Source organism: Euprymna scolopes, chromosome 26 (assembly GCF_053919585.1).
Source record: "Euprymna scolopes isolate OS-2025 chromosome 26, ASM5391958v1, whole genome shotgun sequence".
Lineage (NCBI taxonomy): Eukaryota > Metazoa > Mollusca > Cephalopoda > Sepiida > Sepiolidae > Euprymna > Euprymna scolopes.
The window spans coordinates 49,876,207-49,892,362 of NC_136507.1; the positions used below are offsets into that span (position 1 = coordinate 49,876,207).

Genomic DNA, 16,156 nt, shown 5'->3' on the forward strand with positions numbered 1-16,156 from the left:
GTGCAATTCTCTATCTGTATAAGAGCCAGGTATGCTCTAAAATGAAGTACTATTGCCATATTTGGGCAGGAGCTGCTCGGTGCGCCCCATCTTACCTTGATAGAGTTCAAAACCGGCTTCAAAACCTCGTAGATGATGTTCTTTTCTCTTCCCTACAACCTCTTTCCCACAGAAGAGACATTGCTAGCATGTCTCTGCTCTACTGTTATTTTTATGGCAAGTGCTCATCTGAGCTGCAATCTATGGTCCCCCTTGCCTAACTTTCATAAAAAACACTCGACTAGTTGCAACCATTATCCACAATTTCCCCCCACTCTCTATCTTTGCCTAATTCTAAACACAGATTTGATGAACAAAGCTTCTTTCCTAGAACTGCCCGCATGTGGAACACTGTTCCATTGGTCTGCTTCCCAGCCAATTACAATATAGTAGTTTTTAAGACCAATATAAACAAGTTCTTGTTGAACCGTCCCCTTAAATAATCCAAATTCTACCCAATCTACACCATTAACAATTATTACACTACCAATTTACATTCATTTACCTTATCCTCAAGTGGCCTCTAGGCTTTGATAAGTGGTGACTACCTTGAAAAAAAATCATAGAAATGTCAGGATACTGGTAATTCATTCTAATTGATTATATGGTATTATTATTAATCATAAAAATACCAGGATGCAAGGATATTTCTATAATTAATGAGAATGAGATATAATCAATAAGAATAACATACCTGCATTCTGATATTTCTATGATTCAGTAAAATGAGATATCATCAATTAGAAAGATATGCCATCATCTTGATATTTCTATGATTAACTAGAACAAGATATAATCAATTAGAATGACATACCTGCTTCCTGATATATTTTCAGTTTTTCCTTTAATGTGTTGATCTCTTCTTCCTGTTGTTGATCTCTGAATCGAACAACTTTTTGCATAGCTTCAAATATTCTCCTGAAGTCATTGATACTGTTCACTTCTTCTGAATTAAACTGTCGTTTAAAGGAAGCAACACCGTTAGTAATGCTTATTCAGATTCTTTCCGTAATTTAAAAAAATTGAAAGAGTTTGCCATGAATTATTTTTACATATATCATGAAGATTATATAATTTATGTTAACTAAACTGTAATGAACTTCTATGAATTAAAAACTAAATTTTATATTCTATTTTGAAAACAGACAATTAATTTTACATAAACCTCTAAGACACTACACACACACACACACACACACACACACACACACACACACACAATTTATATATAGGATTAGTTTGGGTTTATTATCTAGTAATAAATCAGTCTATATCCATTCTAAAATCGTTCAATAATAAGAAGTGAAAGTTTCAATTTATATGGCTTTCGCTGAGCTGCTATTTTATAGCAACTGAAACTATGACTCGTTCACATCTGCTGAACATATATGCATATATATTTATGCATGTTTATGTGAGTGTGTGTGTATGAATGTGAGTGTATGTGTATGAATGTGTGTGTGTATGTGTGTGTATGAGTTGGGGGGGGATGCTTTAAATGCTCCACTACTTTTATAGCTATTTCAGCTCATGCTCACATATCCAAAAATGAAGCTGGCTCTCATCATGTTCCACATTTTTGAAACGAAACACTCCAGCTACAACTTCTTTAGAAAAAATGGCTATTTTTCAGTAAAAATGTACCTCCATTCATAAATGTGACATTTCACCAATGAATAATCAACGCATAGGTGTGAGCATCAAAAGATCTCATCAATATGGATGGGATGGCACTTTAAATGTAAGACATTATCTATATATATAAAAGCGAAAATGTATGTATGTATGTATGTACGCTTTTCCTCGATGTCCACAAAAGGCTTCTTTCAGAGAAGCGCTCGCTCACTTCGCAACTTCTTAAAATCTTTTATATCATCCATAAATTGTAATATCTCACACTTAACCATGGAGCTCGCCTGTTTATTTAATTTTATTGACTTTCAAACGTTAATTATTCCACATTTCCCGCATTGGCATGAGTTACATTCAGTTTTCGGTATAAAAAAAAGCGAAACTCGACTCTAATCACAGGCCCAGAGCCAGTGAACGTTTGGTCAATGTGTTGTATAGGGGTTTCATTAAAAGAGAGTCTTAGAGAGAGAGAGAGAATTTTATTAAGAGGGATGCTGTGTAAGAGATTGTTCGTTTTATGAAGAGATTCCTATTTATATTAAAATGTTCATACTTAGAAGTGTAGATATGAGATGTAGAATTCACATTGAGATGTCGAGACGTGTATGTAAAGACATTTTACCACATTTATACAAGACATATAATAACAATTTTCACTTTACCTTTTTGGTAGAATTACAACACAAAGACGACGTTTATAAAAACACATGATGGGTTTATTTCTTCTCACAACCGGCCGTGGTTTTCATCATCAAGGATTCAAAGCTTCACATTCTAAGTTTCAAAAGTGACCGTCTCGCTTCTAGACGTTCGAATCCCAACTGGACTGTCGTCTCCTCAAACTCTCTCTCTGTTTCTCCTCCAGTTTCTCCTAAGTTTCTAACTATATCTAGAACTTCCCATTTTCCATGACGTCATATGCATGTTAAAACATGTGTCTTCTTTCACGTGTTCTGGACATGCGTGTCCAAAACTTTTTCCTTTGTTTACAAAAGGAATTTTAACCTATATTCTCAGTAACCTATATTTCCAATATGTTAAAAACATGTTTATTAAATTATCTTGTAGCTGCATTCTTTCAATTGAATTTTCATAACAAAATTGACAGTGCACATTCTTTTCTTGAAACTATTTTATCTCTAAGCTAAACAATCGTTTGTTTTACATTCCATTTTCTAATTCTCTCTTGTAATCTATTTCTAAACCTAATTTACGAGGTTCGAATTTCGTCTATTCCATTTCATTTTCATTTTAACTAAATCTCTCTATTTTTATACTTACATGAAAAGGGGACAGCCCTTATCATGTAACATCCCTCCCTTCCATATTTCACAAAAAAAAATGTATGCATTTTTAAATTTAGTACATTTTTTTTCTACATTTACACAACCACACAGTTAGGAAAGATCAGGCTGAAAAAATCTCTTTCAGTCAGCCCTCCTCAGCCGACTTCACAATTATTATATTTTTATAAGATCAGAACCTTTCTGATCTTCTTGGCATTTACTTTTTGGGTGTAGGGTCTTTACCTATGATTCACATCAGCTACTTTCCAGCCACCCATATGCCGCAGACTAGAGGTTTCCACCTCCCTCGAAATGGACGACTCCCTTCGTCCCAAAAGTGTCCTGATCGTCTCTTTCCGCATGGTTAGTCTTATCAAGTATGGCTTTGTTTTTTATTTTATAACTATCTTATACGGAACATACCAAAGCTCATAACCAATCTTCTTGGTTGGCTTTAACTATCAAGATACACCTTTTTTCTCTCATACGGATTCACTCGGATTTCCTTGCTTGGATTCTTGAAACTTCGACGAGGATTTAGAAATATCACCCCTAACTAACTAACACCTTTTGCGCTACAACACCTTAATTACGCACTAAATTCTATCTAATTTCCCGATTTTTTTGTGATTTTTCTTTTCTCTCACCAGAGCTTCCAAGATCCAGCAGATATATCCCACATTCATGCGTCTCTAAAAAAAAAAAATACAAGGTTATATCTTTCTTACGTAATCTACAGCATATTTTTGCCTGTCTCTTACTTCATTAAGCTATATGTGATTGCCTCGGGACTACCTATCATCGGTTTACTGGTCCCCTTAAAAATTTTCGTATTCTTTCCAACGCCTGTTTATTAATTAAGCCAAGTCTTACCACTTGCTTGGAGTCGTTACGTGCAACCAGCTTATTTTAAGCACTTAATTAACCAAGTTCCCAAATTTTTCGAATAGGGGCACATCTTATGTTTATCAATCCCTACCAAGTCACTTTTCTTGGAAAAAAATTATAGGATCTCTAAAAAAAAACAAAAAAAAAACAAATGCTAAAAAAAAGCATCTTTCTTACGGCTTATCACATCTAAAACTCTCTAAATACCCGTTTACGTAATTTTAATTCTTGTCCCTCTTCTAAAATTCTAACTGAATCTGTAAGCCAACCATACGTCTTAACTAGTTTTATTTTCTCCTAGACTGTTTAAATCTAATGTATATTTACTGATAACTTTGAATTCTTGCTGTGAAAATCAATAACATTTACATTAAGTATAAATTTACAATGTTGTTTAAAACACATTTTCAAAAGAAAATACCTTAATACATTTAAACATTTTGCAACAAAACACACAAAAAAAATAATAAAAATTCGTTACATTATACATTTCAAAAGTCCGTTGACACAAAACAAAAAATTGTCCCTTTTTCAAAGACCAGAACAATTAAAACACACTAAAAAGCCGAAAATTATACACAATGCATAAATTTGATTTTCATTTCTGCATCTTTCTTTTTTCTATAGTGTATTTTATTTTATTTATTTATTTATTCATTCTTTCTTTTAATACTCGAGAATTTTAAATGTACTTTCGACTTTTGACACTAAATTGTTATTTATTATGATTGACAGTTTCTCTAAACAATTCAGACATCAACACACATTTTTATGAATGACACTGTCCTATTTTCTATTTGTTTTTATTTTATTTATGAATGAAATATTCGTGGGTAGTTTTTTTTTTTTTAACTGACCGTATCTCTTTTATCATTCATTACGGCATATCGGCCTTTTTTTTTCTTTTTTAATATTTTCTTGTAAACTTTAGTTTTCTGTGTGCGTGTGTGTTCAAATTTTTTTTTTCTTTTTGTTCGCATTTCTGTGATCGTGTAATATTTTTTCCGTGGTATTATTTATTTATTTATTTTTTAATTATCTTGGACCCTTTTAAAACGTTGTTTTTCTTTTTTTTATTTTTCCATGGTAACCGAAGTTTGTTTTTTTTTTTTGTTTTTTTTAAACTCACCCTTGCTGGGTGGTCAGGTCAATACGCCTCCAAATTGTATTTATTGTATATACCCCAGGTTTGGTTTTGCATCGTTGATGCAAATTGGTTGCCGAGCACCAAATCGTGTTTGTTATATATGGGTTTTCTTATTAAGAGTGAGTCTTAGAGTCTTAGAGAGAGTTTGTTGTGAGAGGGATTTTGTGAGAGATTGTTCGTTTTATAAAGAATGTCGTTGTTTCTGTTATGAAGAGATTGTTATTTATATTAAAATTGTTCATACTAAGAGATGTAATAGAAGCTCTTGAGTGAGGAGACAGTGTTCACTGTTCAGACAGTCTTAGTGTTCACATTGTATGTAAGATGTGTATGCAAAGACATTTTACCACATTTATACAAGACATATAATAACAATTTTCACTTTACCTTTTTGGTAGAATTACAACACAAAGACGACGTTTATAAAAACACATGATGGGTTTATTTCTTCTCACAACTGGCCGTGGTTTTCATCATCAAGGATTCAAAGCTTCACATTCTAAGTTTCAAAAGTGACCGTCTCGCTTCTAGACGTTCGAATCCCAACTGGACTGTCGTCTCCTCAAACTCTCTCTCTGTTTCTCCTCCAGTTTCTCCTAAGTTTCTAACTATATCTAGAACTTCCCATTTTCCATGACGTCATATGCATGTTAAAACATGTGTCTTCTTTCACGTGTTCTGGACATGCGTGTCCAAAACTTTTTCCTTTGTTTACAAAAGGAATTTTAACCTATATTCTCAGTAACCTATATTTCCAATATGTTAAAAACATGTTTATTAAATTATCTTGTAGCTGCATTCTTTCAATTGAATTTTCATAACAAAATTGACAGTGCGCATTCTTTTCTTGAAACTATTTTATCTCTAAGCTAAACAATCGTTTGTTTTACATTCCATTTTCTAATTCTCTCTCGTAATCTATTTCTAAACCAAATTTACGAGGTTCGAATTTCGTCTATTCTATTTCATTTTCATTTTAACTAAATCTCTCTATTTTTATACTTACATGAAAAGGGGACAGCCCTTATCATGTAACAAATGTCGACTTCGTTATGTCAGATGGGGGAGCGGGTTTTTAAAAACAAACAAACCGATTTATTGACCTCATTAAAAACTGTCCCGCACAAAATGCTAACTGCTGAATACCTATCGGCGTCACGTCAATCAAAAACGCGCACCTGTTTTTTTTTTTCACACTTTACTATTTTCCAACTGCGTGTCGTAAAGGCTTCATTTTTTTTTTCGTGGGCACCTGTTTTTTTTCACACACACCTACAAACACCCAGGCAACGCCGGGTACCCCTCGCTAGTATTTTATAAAATCTCAACAATACTTTGAGATTTAAGTAAGATTTTTTTGATTAAATTTATTGAAATCTTATATATGAATGCCTATTTTCAATTTTTTACCATTTAAAACAATGCCTACTTTTTTGATTGTGGTGTTTTTAATAAAAAGGTATTAATGTAAAAAAAATTCAATGGAAAGCTGTTTTCTTTGAATGATGATGATGATGATGATGATGATGATGATGATGATGTCATCGTCATCTCCCTAAAAAAAATGAAATTCATTCTCATAGGATACTCTCTCAATCCCGGTTCTAAACCAGGAGCTTCAAAGATCAAGGGTTTTCCTTGGGATTTTAATGGTACCTACAATAGTAGAGGTTTGAAGGCAGCCCAACACATCAGGAGATTCATAGTTTTTTTAAATGCCCTTCTAGACGACTTGATACTATACCAACTACCATCAGGATTATTTGGGTTTTAACCCTGTGCATATGTCTTACCTCCAAAGTCAATGGAGCATAATTGCCATACTTCTCGTTCTCCTTCTCTATCACATTCTTGTCCCAGTGCACTGACAAGTCTACGACCTTGTCAATAACTACCAAATCTGGACGATTATGTTTCAATTGCTTGATTATCATGACACTTTTGTTCCACCATACCTTTACATTGCCATCTTCTCGCTTTATTTCCTAGTACACTTCACTCTAATCTTCCTACAAACTATCTAGTATTTCCTAAGCCTCACACAGTCATGCCTTCTGTGGTACTCTCTTTGAGTCAATCTGCTACGCTCTGCTGCAAGGTGCGCAACTGACACAGAAACCTTTCCATAAATCTGGCATTCTTCAGCGACATCCTTTCCTTGAACAGTCATGTTCCTAGGGCCTGCTCTTGTGCTGTACACGCAAAGGCTTCTGTGCTCTTAGCCAGATACCCAGCTCTAAACCATTACCATGATCGTTCAACCACCACAGATGCTATATCCTGGAAGAACTTTCCATGCATCTTTTTCCCAGCCAATTCCTCTGCCCTTTCTTTGTTCATATGTTTCTCATATTCAGCCTTGATTTCACTCATTTCAACTTGTTATGATGTTATGATTTAGATCTCGTTTTGACTTGAGGACGCCGTCATACTGTCTGCCACGTGTCACCGTGACGACCACCACTCAAGTTTCATGATTCCTGACCGCTTTGGGGAGAAATTGACTACGTAGGGATTCACGCTACGATCGCTACCATGGCACCAAAGTCGAGGCACATGATCATGGTTACCTCCACAAAATTACGGGCAGAACGCTTAGATGCCTTACACACCGTAGCGAAAATAACAACTCAAAAGAAACACAGTTTTCTCGACATGGGGGTAATTTCTTCATCACTAACCGTTTGTCTACAACTACGTCCGCGTGCTTGCTATATTTAGTGAAGCCAAGGAAAAGACAGCAGAAGGACCACCAGCCTCGCCATCACCACAACGCTACGGCTGTCGCGACCAATGCTACTACTACTACAACGAAGGCTTCGGCGCGCCTTCTAACAACAACAACTATCGCTATTGACACGGGATTATAACCATTACTGCTGCTACTACCATTACCAACGAAGGCTTCGTCGCACCTTCTAACAACAACAACTATCGCTATTGACACAGGATTATAACCATCACTGCTGCTACTACCATTACCAACGAAGGCTTCGTCGCGCCTTCTAACAACAACAACTATCGCTATTGACACACGATTATAACCAGCACTGCTGCTACTACTATAACAAACGAAGGCTTCGTCGCGCCTTCTAACAACAACTATCGCCATTGACACAGGATTATAACCAGACACCAGCACTGCTGCTACTACTATTACAAACGAAGGCTTCGTCGCACCTTCTAACAACAACAACTATCGCTATTGACACAGGATTATAACCATCACTGTTGCTACTACCATTACCAACAAAGGTTTCGTCGCGCCTTCTAACAACAACAACTATCGCTATTGACACAGGATTATAACCAGCACTGCTGCTACTACTATTACAAACGAAGGTTTCATCGCGCCTTCTAACAACAACTATCGCTATTGACACAGGATTATAACCAGACCAGCACTGCGGCTACTACTATTACAAACGAAGGTTTCGTCGTGCCTTATAACAACAATAACAACAACTAACAACAATCTGCCATCTTCACCCCAAGGACAGCTCGTTATTATTCTGTGTTATTTATTCGAAAATAAATTGTTGAGTTCGTTCAAATCTTAATCCTGTGTTGTCTATTCTTTTTGCTTGTCACCATACGCTTGGCCACAACTTTGAACATCGGCTCTAACACAATCTTTTACACTTATCAATCCTCTTCTACTGCCTTTCCTCTTCTGATACAACTTAGCTACACTACTTATAATGTGGAACATACCAAACATTGCCAAATTTTTTCTTGTCTTGATAATAATAGTAATAATAGCAAAATTATATACAAAAATAAATTACGAATAAATTAAAGAAAACAGTTGTTATATTCATTCATTCAACAATAAAAAACTTTAACAATTTCTACAAAATCGATGAACACTTTGAAAGAACCTTTTCCAAATAGTCTCCTGTCTTCTAAGAAGAATGACCTATCAGAAATATAGTCCCTAGATGATAAATAATGCTTTCTTCCATACAAAAATTTGAGAAATTCAAATTTGTTCAGGGTTTCATGCCTACTTTCATATGTAGGCAATCATATTTTAAATTTCAATTCATAAGTCTTTATTTATTTTTTCTTGACGAATTAAAAAATAAATCAATGTAGCCTGACAAGTGTTCATGCAAAACAAACAACTTGGAATAAACATAATTAATAAAATCTTTCATTCATTAGAATGTAACCATCAAATCACTTCTAGAAGAAAATCCTCAGGCAAAAATATAAAAAAAAACTTTTACATGTATTTCCCATAAATAAATACAAAACGGCTGGGTGTCTATGAATGGCACCATTGGTTTCTTTAAGGAACTGGGTTCTGTGGTTAGTGCATATAAAAAGTTTTTTACATTTTTTATTTGAGAATTTTCTCCATGTTATTGCTGTTATTTTTGCCATTGTTGCTGTTGTTTTTTGCAGCAAGGTAATCGTTTATTTCAGAGTTTCTAGTTTCTAGTGTTGAATATCCCTCAGGTTGTAAGTACATTCACTAAAATTATATAAACTTACAGTTTTCAAATATTCAAAAAATACATTCTGTTTTTCCTTTAAGGCTTCTTCATCTGCGTTTAAAATCTGATCCAAATTGACAGATTCCATGTCTGCAATTTCTGCCGGTAAAAAATATATGAATAAAAAAAGTAAAACATCAAAGTAATTTATTGTATCAGTTTTTCAATATGTTTTTTTTTTTAATATAAAATCATGCATCTTCTTATGGCTTATTATTTGCACATATATGTGTCATATTGGGGAGGGGTTTGAAACGATTTTTATTAGTTGAAAATACTTAACACTTTCCTGCGAAACTTACTTGCTTTTGAAAGTGACGAAGAAAGCAAATTCTAATGAAGCTGAAAAAGAAAGAGGTGTTATATATTGGTTATCATCGAGTTCTCACTAGGGTTATCACTGTGGGGCGCCATTTACGCTTGTGGGTATAACATAAAAATATTCCGTGTGCGTATGATTGTCTCTAATATAAATTGTTGTGTGTTTGATTATCATAAAGGGAATCGTGTGTGTGACATGTATTTTCAGAACCTACCTCTGCTTCTTCGATGTTGGACCATCTGGAAATTTCTCATCCTGGAGGGAGACTTGATACCTGTTTTACGAAGATTTATCACTCCAAGACGATGAATGGGTTTTATAGTTTTCATTTCACTTTCCCCAGAGGTCCTGCAGAAGCTGGAAGTGAAATCTGCTTGTGTGGGTTCTTCGTCTACACACGTCAGCGTTCGTCTCCCCCCTCCCCAGTTAAGAAGGGGAGACAACGGAAAAACCGTCCATCTTCTTCAAAGCCCAAATCAAATCTCACCGATCAAGCCAACCACGTCACTCATACGTAATCTGGTCAGCTGACCTTCGGTTCTGGTAAACGTGTCTACCTCCACGTTTACTCACCTCTCTCTCTCTCTCTCTCTCTCTCTCCCTCCCTCTTTCTCTCTCTGTAACATCTCTCTCTCTCTCTCTCTCTCTCTCTGTAACATTCCTTCCCCCCTTTTTTATCAAAATGTATGGCGAAGGCATACATTTTCTACTTCCCACATTTACTAAGAATGGGATATATATGCTCACCCCACTGGCAAAGAAAACTGTCATACCTTTATTCAATATACTAAGCAAAATAATATCAACAAATAATACCATGTGGCGCTAATCCTTGCACCCTCGAAGGTCAACAACTCCCTGTGACCCCATGGTCTCTTCATAATTTAAATAAGAATTTCAGGTGCATCCTTTACTCCCGTCGACATTACGCGTGATCGATAAATTCTCGGCAATCAACCGAATAATAAAATCGAGGTCCATCTGCCTCTTCAAAACGGACTATCATCGTCCTTGGCTTTACAGATCAGCTTTTCTTCCCATAGGTAGCACACACAAAAAAAATTTTCCATCCCAAGCCTTATCCCATTCATTATAAGCCTACTCTTATTACTAGTATTTTGTGGGAAACAAAAAACCTCTTAACATTCCATATGGTGGGTAGCCTTCTATTTTCCTCAGTACTTGTATACATATTTCATTCATCTTCTCTTGAGCGATTCGTCACATAATGGCCACGTCAGCCATTGCACCCCCTCTGCCCCTTACACCATGTCAGAGGGCATTTCATTTGCTCTCTGAAGTTGATTACAACTAGATCCGCTCACGCTGGACAGAATACATTCCGTTTACTGCTATGTCAGAAAAAACTTCTTTTTTTTTCCAAAGTCGGTAAGCCCAACACCTGCCTTGAAGACACATAGCTTCACGGAAAACATCGGATTTCCACACATGAAGTACTCAAAGTTACTCCATGTTGATTCTACTCAAAATCAATAGAAATCACGATAAAAAAAAATAAAAATTCGAATCACTTCTCGAGAATAATGAAATTAATAACTACCCATGTAATTCAACACCTCTCCAAAATTCTAACATGCTTGCCACAGAAATTAAATTCCATTCACGCCCCACTTTTTCTTTCATTTCTTCATATAGTTTATTTAACCCTATATTTATCCTTTTTTTTTTCTACGTTACTTATGTGGTCAAAACGTCACTCATGTCGAATAGAACATTTATTCTACTTTTCGAAAATTGAAATTAATACCGCTGAACCTTTGACTCTTCCGAAACTTTTTTTTTTTTTATTTATTATTATTTATTACACTGTTTAAATCTTATTTCTTTCTCTTTTTCCCTATTTTATTATTACTATTATGATTATTAATTAATTAACAACACGTTCTTTCTTTTATTAATCATTCTTTCAATAGACCCCACAAGCAAAGATTCCACCTCCCCATTCTGCGAAAAAAAAATACATGTCAAAGAACAAGAAAATTCTGCCAATACCGTTTGACAACACATCAATTACATAAAAATAATAAATTAAAAAATACAAAAATATCCTATAAGCAATCACAAAGTCCCATCTTACTAATAACAAAATTCCAATTAACAAAACACAGATTCGTGGAAACCCATTTGACCACGTCATCAACTAGGTCGGCTGCATAGTGCATCATCTTTTACCATTCCACAGAATTCAAAATTAAAGAAAAATCACAGTCGTTTACAAAAAATACCTAGACATTTACAATTAAAATACATAGTCGTTTCTAAAATAAAATAAAACGACTCACTTATAAAATCTCAGACAATCCTAACACTCGATGGAACTAAAATTGTCCATGTTAGAAAAAAAATTCCTAAGAAAAAAAAAATCGTATAATTAGTGAAAAAAAAAAGGAAAAAAAATCACATTTCAGAACCTATCCATTGTTTTTCATCAAAAGTACATATTGTTTTTCATTAAAAGTTACACTTAGTTCACAGTTTAAAAATGCAACAAAAATATTCATAACACATATTTGTGATTGACGTGTTTATCTTTTGGTAAAGCCTCATTCCTGACGCACACTTACTACAGTCATATGTTCTATTTCTTTTTTTTTTTTTTTTTTCTGGTTTTCTCACTGGTAGTTGTTAAAAATTTACAGAATAAGGCCATTCTTTGTTTTTCCCTTCTAATTTTGACATTAAGTGATATTTTTCTTCGTTCATAACAAGCTAATTCCTAATACGATAAACATTTTTTTTTTAACTATTTTCTATATATAAAGTTTTACATCTGTGTGTCTGTATTTCTTCCTTTTCTTTCTTCGTGAAAAGGTTGTACGTGTGTATTGCTTTTCTTTTTTTTTCTTTTTTTTTTCTTAATTATTTTTCAAATTCGCCTAGTGTTTTAAGGGACCCTACGTTGTGTGTGTGTTGATTTGTATTTTTTTCTACTGTTCTTTCTTTTTCTTTTTTTTTTTCCATACATTTTATTGTTTTTCTTGTCCTCTTTTTTTCTTTCTTTTTTTCCCTGTGGCAACCGAAGTCCTTTTTTTTCTTCTTTTTTTCCTTTTAAACCCACCCTTGCTAGGTGGTCTGGTCAATTACGGCATCAAATTGAATATGTTATATATTGGTTATCATCGAGTTCTCACTAGGGTTATCACTGTGGGGCGCCATTTACGCTTGTGGGTATAACATAAAAATATTCCGTGTGCGTATGATTGTCTCTAATATAAATTGTTGTGTGTTTGATTATCATAAAGGGAATCGTGTGTGTGACATGTATTTTCAGAACCTACCTCTGCTTCTTCGATGTTGGACCATCTGGAAATTTCTCATCCTGGAGGGAGACTTGATACCTGTTTTACGAAGATTTATCACTCCAAGACGATGAATGGGTTTTATAGTTTTTATTTCACTTTCCCCAGAGGTCCTGCAGAAGCTGGAAGTGAAATCTGCTTGTGTGGGTTCTTCTTCTACACACGTCAGCGTTCGTCTCCCCCCTCCCCAGTTAAGAGGGGGAGACAACGGAAAAACCGTCCGTCTTCTTCAAAGCCCAAATCAAATCTCACCGATCGAGCCAACCACGTCACTCATACGTAATCTGGTCAGCTGACCTTCGGTTCTGGTAAACGTGTCTACCTCCACGTTTACTCACCTCTCTCTCTCTCTCTCTCTCTCTCTCTCTCTGTAACATCTCTCTCTCTCTCTCTCTCTCTCTCTCTCTTTGTAACAGAGGGTTAGCTATTCAAACCATTTGCTTTTTAGCCTTTATGGGAATCACTTTGTGATTCAGTCACCATACTACAGCATCACATTATGTAAGAGAGAGAAAACTTAGCAGATGATTATTTTCCCTTTAATTCATTTCAACAAGTAAAGAATAAATGAAGCAAAATAAAATATGTTCATGCCAATAACATAGTAGTAGGAAAAAACAAAAGAAAGTAGGCTAGTTCGAATTAAGTATCGCTATATCAAACGAATTGCTATTTGGGTCTGACTTTGAAAATTTAACCAGATATCTTTATATGTTAGAATAATCGATTATTTATTGAAATAAAAAAATGCTATAGTATGAAATAAAACCAACTTTTTAAAAATACAATTAATAATAATTAAAAGTAATAATAATTCAACACGTTTTCTACTAAACTTAAACATGAAACCACTGGGCTTATATTTTTATTTTTAATTTGGTATCAGTAAACGTTAACATAGCTTAGTTTGAATGAGCTTGTCATGTTATTTGATACAAATTTTATTTTATTTGATTTGTCATTTTATTTGATTTAAACATGCACCGCCTTCTTAACCTGATAAGTATATGTGAAAACATTAAATGAAAATAAACTACTCAAAGAAGTCACTAATTATCAATCAGAGAAGTCATCGGTGTGCAGAACAGGATATCTGAATCGTATGATCATGTTGAAAGAATGGATGAGATTAGTAGAACAATTGAGGTAGCAGAATTTGTTTAGCAGAGAGGAAAACATGGTAGATAATGAGATACAATTGAGAGAAAGAGGAATAATTAAAGATCTAGTCGGAGATAGATTAGTCTGAAAATCGATTTCTAGAAAACTTGTAGCAACTGCTATGACCAGCTGGAAAAAATCCCCAGCAGGAACATTTCATAGCGATCACAGCTTCAACGACCACGCGTATGAAGAACGCGTAATAACATGATGTTGTGATGCGATCACTGCACACATAAAACAAAACGAACTATGTTACGCTTTCTTACGTACAAGTACCCACTTTCTCTCTTCTGTTGTTACTAAATTTCTTTGTTTCTACCTCCCTCTGGTAGGAATGGTCTAGTCCTCCCTCTTTAATTGCGGAGGTCGGCTGCAACAAGTCCTGGGGGCTTGATGGTCTACCCTACGAATTCTACTTGAGGTTGTCGCCCATGTTGGTCCCTATTCTGAAGGATGTGTTCAATCATTGGTTTGCTCAGGGTTCTGTCCCTGGACAGACGACTAAAGGAGTGATCACATTGCTGAGGAAAGGTCAACAGCATGGTGGAGCAGAAAACTTTGATGATTTTAGGCCCTTGACTCTGCTAAACATAGAATTAATGATTTTGGCAAAGATTCTTGCGAATCGCTTGCAGGTTGTCATCACTGACTTGATCGAACCGGACCAGAGCTATGCTGTGAAGGGGAGATCAATTCAGGAAAATCTTCATTTGATTCGCATGATCATAGAGGGAATAGAAGACGACACCAAAGCCGCGCTGATCAGTTTAGATCAGTCCAAGGCGTTCGATAGGGTCGACCATCGGTTCTTGGGATCTGTGCTAGAGGCTGCCGGTTTTAATCTGGACTTCCGCAAGTGGATCTTTGTCCTGTATGATAGGCCGACGGTAGCAGTGCAGATCAATGGTAAGCTGTCAGAGTCATTTGCCATCTCTCAGTCGGTGCGTCAAGGTTGCCCGCTGTCACCTCTGTTGTACATTCTGGCGTTGGGACCCCTCCTTCGCAAGGTAAGGGACAAGGCAGCTACACCAGTCCTGTGCGGAATTGCTTTACCTGGAGGCACACGAGCCAGGGTTTCCGCATTCGCCAATGATGTCACCGTGTTCATGTCTTGCCCCACAGACGTTCAAGCGGTCACCGAGGCGCTCGCTCGATACGAAGAAGTAACAAGGGCCGTTTTCAACCACAGCAAGTCTGTCGGCCTGCAGTTGGGGGCCTGGACAAGAATAAATTCGCTTCCAGGCATCTTCAGCTGGACCAATGGGCCGGTCCCTATTCTTGGTGTCTGGTTTGGACCAGGACTTCAGCTGGAGAAAAATTGGTCAGAAGTACAGAGAAAGGTCAAATCATCGGTCAAGACTTGGATCCAAAGGAAATTGTCCTTGAAGGGTCGAGCAGAGGCATGTGCTACATATGTCTTTCTGCTCATCCTTTACCGATTGTCTGTACTTCCTCTCCCTGCAGGATGCCTACCTACTTACAAAAGCACCTCAACTCACTTCTTTAGGACGAGGGTAAGCACTATGTCTGCAGAGAGATTTGTGTTCAGAGTCCGAGCGAGGGAGGCCTGGGACTACCCAGTCTCTTGTGTCACAAAAACGCAGAGAGATTGGCTTTCCTGGGTCGTTCACTAGAGGAGAACGCTCCTTGGGTCCCTGTGGTTGAGAACTCGTTCGGTAAAAGGTCGTCGTAGACCAAAGGGGGAACACAAGTTCTTTGCCGAATGCCAAGCCATACTAAGAGCTTTGGAAGAGCCTAAGAAGAGACTTTATCAGGAGTTAGTGGAGGGCACCGCAAAGGATCCTCTTGGTAGGCGGATACGATGGTCAAGGGAGGAGATCCGCTCTCAGTGGAGT

At 36.1% G+C, this 16,156-nt stretch overlaps 1 protein-coding gene across 7 annotated transcripts in view; it reads right to left on the reverse strand.

The window, feature by feature from the left end:
* LOC145248020 (centrosomal protein of 290 kDa-like) overlaps positions 1–16,156 on the reverse strand; it is a 116,569-nt gene that overhangs the window by 95,234 nt on the left and 5,179 nt on the right. For 4 of the 7 annotated variants that reach the window (XM_080109725.1, XM_080109726.1, XM_080109724.1 and 1 more), the window contains exons 2-3: positions 9,493–9,593; positions 854–995 (exon numbers count right to left, since the gene is read on the reverse strand). In XM_080109725.1, the coding sequence (XP_079965851.1) occupies positions 854–995; positions 9,493–9,582 (232 nt within the window). In that variant the 5' untranslated portion in view covers positions 9,583–9,593. Of the gene's footprint in view, positions 1–853; positions 996–9,492; positions 9,594–16,156 lie in introns of those variants that run through there. The other 3 variants (XM_080109730.1, XM_080109728.1, XM_080109729.1) reach the window with 3 other exon arrangements.